This window comes from Nicotiana sylvestris, chromosome 9, assembly GCF_000393655.2.
Source record: "Nicotiana sylvestris chromosome 9, ASM39365v2, whole genome shotgun sequence".
NCBI lineage: Eukaryota > Viridiplantae > Streptophyta > Magnoliopsida > Solanales > Solanaceae > Nicotiana > Nicotiana sylvestris.
In genome coordinates, this window is record NC_091065.1 from 191987103 (window position 1) to 191991241 (window position 4139).

Genomic DNA, 4139 nt, shown 5'->3' on the forward strand with positions numbered 1-4139 from the left:
ATTCAGGTATTGACAAAGGTTGCAGTAAACCAGCTGGGACTTGATGTTCAACTTTTATTCCTTGACATACCAAGCATTTAGAAATGAACTCTGCAATGTCTCTCTTCATACCACTCCACCAGTAGTGCTCCTTAATGGTCCTATACATTTTAGTACCTCCAGAATGCATTGCATAAGGTGACTATGTGCTTCAATCAAGATCTTCTTCCTCAATTCATTATCATTAGGAACACACAACCTATTTTTATAAAATAAGGTACCATCTTTCTTTAATGAAAAATCCGATTCTCTTCCATTTTGGACTTCGTCAACCCGTTTCACAAGCTTCTCATCTAACTTCTGTGCTTCTTGGACTTGCTCAAGTAAGACTGGCTTGACTTGAAAATTATCAATGATAGAACCATTAGAATTAAATGAAAGGCAAACATTCATGGCTCTTAATTCAAGAAGCAAAGGCAAAGGACTTAGAGTTAAACTTGCAAGGAAATTGCGACTCAACGCATCTGCAACCACATTGGCTTTACCAGGACGATAATCAATCGTGCAATGATAATCTTTGATGAGTTCAAGCCATCTATGTTGCCTCAAGTTTAACTCTTTTTGTGTACCCAAGTACTTCAAACTCTTGTGATCAGTAAATATGTGACACTTCTCTCTGTACAAGTAATGTCTCCAAATTTTTAAGGCAAAAACAATGGCAGCAAGTTCAAGATCGTGAGTGGGGTAATTCAACTCATGCGATTTCAACTTTCGAGAAGAATAAGCAATTACTTTCCCTTCTTGCATCAAAACACAATCCAAGCCACGATGAGATGAATCACTATATACTACATAATCTTTCCCTTCAACTGGCAAAGAAAGTATTGGAGCTTGTGTCAAAAAGGATTTGAGCTTTTCAAAGATCTCTTGACACTTTTCATCCCATACAAACTTAGTATCTTTCCCCAAAAGTTTGGTCAAAGGAGAAGATATAATAGAGAAGCCCTTCACAAACCTCCTGTAGTATCCTGCTAAACCCAAGAAACTTCTTATCTCAGTTGAAGTTTTAGGGAGTTTTCAATCAACAATAGCTTGAATCCTACTAGGATCAACCTTCACACCTTCAACTGATACAATGTGCCCCAAAAAAGCCACTTCATTCAGCCAAAATTCACATTTGGAAAGCTTCGCGTAGAGTTATCTCTCTTTTAGAATTTGCATGACAATTCGGATATACTTATCATGAACTTCTCTATTATTGGAATATACTAAAATGTCATCAATAAACACCACCACAAATTGATCGAGATAAGGCTTGAATACACGGTTCATTAGATCCATAAAATGCAGTAGGAGCATTTGTCAAACCAAATGGCATTACCAAAAATTCATAATGGCCATACCTGGTCCTAAAAGCAGTTTTAGGAACATCTTGCTCCCTCACGCGCAACTGATAATATCCAGACCTCAAGTCAATTTTTGAGAACAAGCTGGCACCCTTCAGTTGGTCAAACAAGTCATCGATTCTAGGCAGTGGGTATTTGTTCTTGATTGTTACCTTGTTTAGCCTCCGTTAATCAATGCAAAGCCTAAAAGTGCCATCTTTATTTTTCACAAATAAAACAGGAGCTCCCCAAGGCAAAATACTGAGACGAATAAAACCTTTCTCAAGAAGTTCTTGCAATTGAGCCTTTAACTCTTTTATTCAGCTGGAGCCATTCTATAAGGAGCGATAGAAATAGGAGTAGTTCCATTGACAAGATCTATAGGAAATTCAATCTCCCTTTCTGGAGGCAACTCAGGAAGATCATCAGGAAATACATCAGGAAAGTCGCACATGGTTGGTATGTCCTTAAGACTTGGACTCCCCAATCGTGTATCGACTATATGAGCAAGATAGGCATCACAACCTTGACAAATCATCTTCCTTGCCAAGACCGCAGAAATAATATTAGATGTCAATGATCTTTCTCCTTGAACTACCATATGTGAATATGCAGGAGTTCTAAATGTCACTTGCTTCAACCTACAATCAACCAATGCATGGTGCCTATGGAGACAATCCATGCCAATAATAACATCATAGTCTTGGAAGGGCATTTCAAGCAAGTCGGCAGGGAAGACCAGATTTTGAATCATGAGTGAACAATCTCAGTAAATCCTGTTAACAATAACCTGATGATCTAATGGACTCGTGACCAGCACATCAAAGTCAAGTCTCACAGATTTAACAATATCAGGAAATACAAGTGATGAGCAAACATAAGAGTGCGAAGATCCAATATCAAATAGTGTAACAACAGATATGCCAAATAAGTGAAATTTACCAACAACCACGTCTGGGCCATCCTGGTCATTCTTCTGTCTCATAGCATAAACTCGTGCAGTAGCTCTTGACCCACTAGCTTAATTAGCTCCACTCGAACCTGATGCTTGCATATTTCGAGGTCTAGCACTGCTATTAGCTTGAGAATAAGTAGTGACAGGCTTTTGAACTGAGCCTTCTGTATGTGTATAAGAAAGAGGATTAGGATTAGGACAATCCTTCACTTTATGATCCATACTTCTACAATTAAAACAAGCACCAAAAGCTCATCTACATGCACCATAATGATTCTTCCCGCACTGTGCACAAGTAGGTGTATGAGTTTTTCCTTGGCCATAACTTGGAGTACCAACAGTAGAAAAATTTAACTTATTCTGCTTATGATGTGATGATTTATGTGTACTCTCGATCTTGGAATAGTCCAACTTTCCCTTTTTGCATGGACCGCCATAATCTGAATTACCCTTCCTAAACCTATTTTCTCTCCTACTAGCTTCTTCCTTGTCAACTCTTTCTCAAGTAAGTGCAGCTGAAGTTAGCTTGGGAAAATCCTCAAGTTGTAAGATTGCCACAGATTTTCGAATGTAACCATTCAAACCTTCTTCAAATCTTCTGCACTTGTCTCTTTCACCATCAATAATACCTCCAGCATAGCGAGAAAGCCTGAGAAAGTTTTGTTGATACTCTGCAATAGACATACTCCCTTGTCTTAAATTCAAAAATCTTTCTTCTTAGCATCACAATAGACAGGGGGAACATATTTTGCACGAAATAATTTCACAAAGTCATCCCAAATCAGCCCCAGAGGTTTTGCTTTTGCATTTGGAACACTTAACCACCAATCATAGGCATCTTTCTGTAAAAAAGAGATAGCATACTTAAATTTGGCAGCATTAGTACACTCCAGTTGTTCAAAGACCCTCTCCATGCGCTCGAGCCATTGTTCAACTACCGTGGGATCTGTAGTGCCTTCAAATTCAACTCCGCCCATTTTTCTCATCTTCTCAAAATTCATTTCACTAGGTTTTGACATTGTCCTAGCCAAGTGACGAAAGAACTCAGCCATCTGCTGGAATGGAGGAGTCATAAATGGAGTATTATGACTCATTGCTCTTGGATCACTGCCCACTTCATTTTCACTAACACGAGGATGATTTAGGTCAGACACGGGTTCCTCATCTCCTTCTTGAAGGTGAAGTATGGCATTATACTGGGCCTGACTTTCATCAACGGATTCAATAGCTCTATTCGAAGAAGAGGCCATATAAAATTCCTATAAAAGATAAGATCATACTGCATTAGGGACATGTACATGATGCATATGCACACAGAATACAATAAATTACATTATACAAGTATGCAAAAATTTATAAACTCCAAGTCATTTTCAAGAAAGGAAATATCAACAAATACTAGGTACTATCACAACAAAACAAATCCTATAATCATAAACCTAGGCTCTGATACCAAAACTTGTAGCAACCCCTTTGGGAGGGTGCTGCTTAGGAAACAAATCTAACTCACTAATTATAAAATATTAAAAGATATTAGTTAGAAATATTCAGAATAATTTAGTAGCGGAAATAAGCCCATGCGAAAAGATTCAAAGTGCAATATTTTTGTTTTGTTTTGAAAATACACCATAATTTTATTTTAAAAATGAAATAAAATATCAAAATATTAACATAAGGTGATATAACCCTTCTTGAATAATCAACAGATTAAAGAAACTTCCTAACAAATTTATACTTTCATTCAACATCACTGCAAGTTTGTATTGTACATAAATTTCAAACAATCTGGTATATAAAAAGGAAACTAGTTTTATCCTTTG

The 4139-nt window shown here is 37.3% G+C and overlaps 1 protein-coding gene across 1 annotated transcript; it reads right to left on the reverse strand.

Annotated features, from left to right (window-relative positions):
• Positions 1-1680: 1680 nt before the first annotated feature.
• Positions 1681-2118, reverse strand: LOC138878763 (uncharacterized). Its single transcript, XM_070158456.1, has one exon. It carries the CDS (start codon positions 2116-2118, stop codon positions 1681-1683), a length of 438 nt encoding a protein of 145 aa, XP_070014557.1.
• Between the last annotated feature and the right edge of the window lie 2021 nt (positions 2119-4139).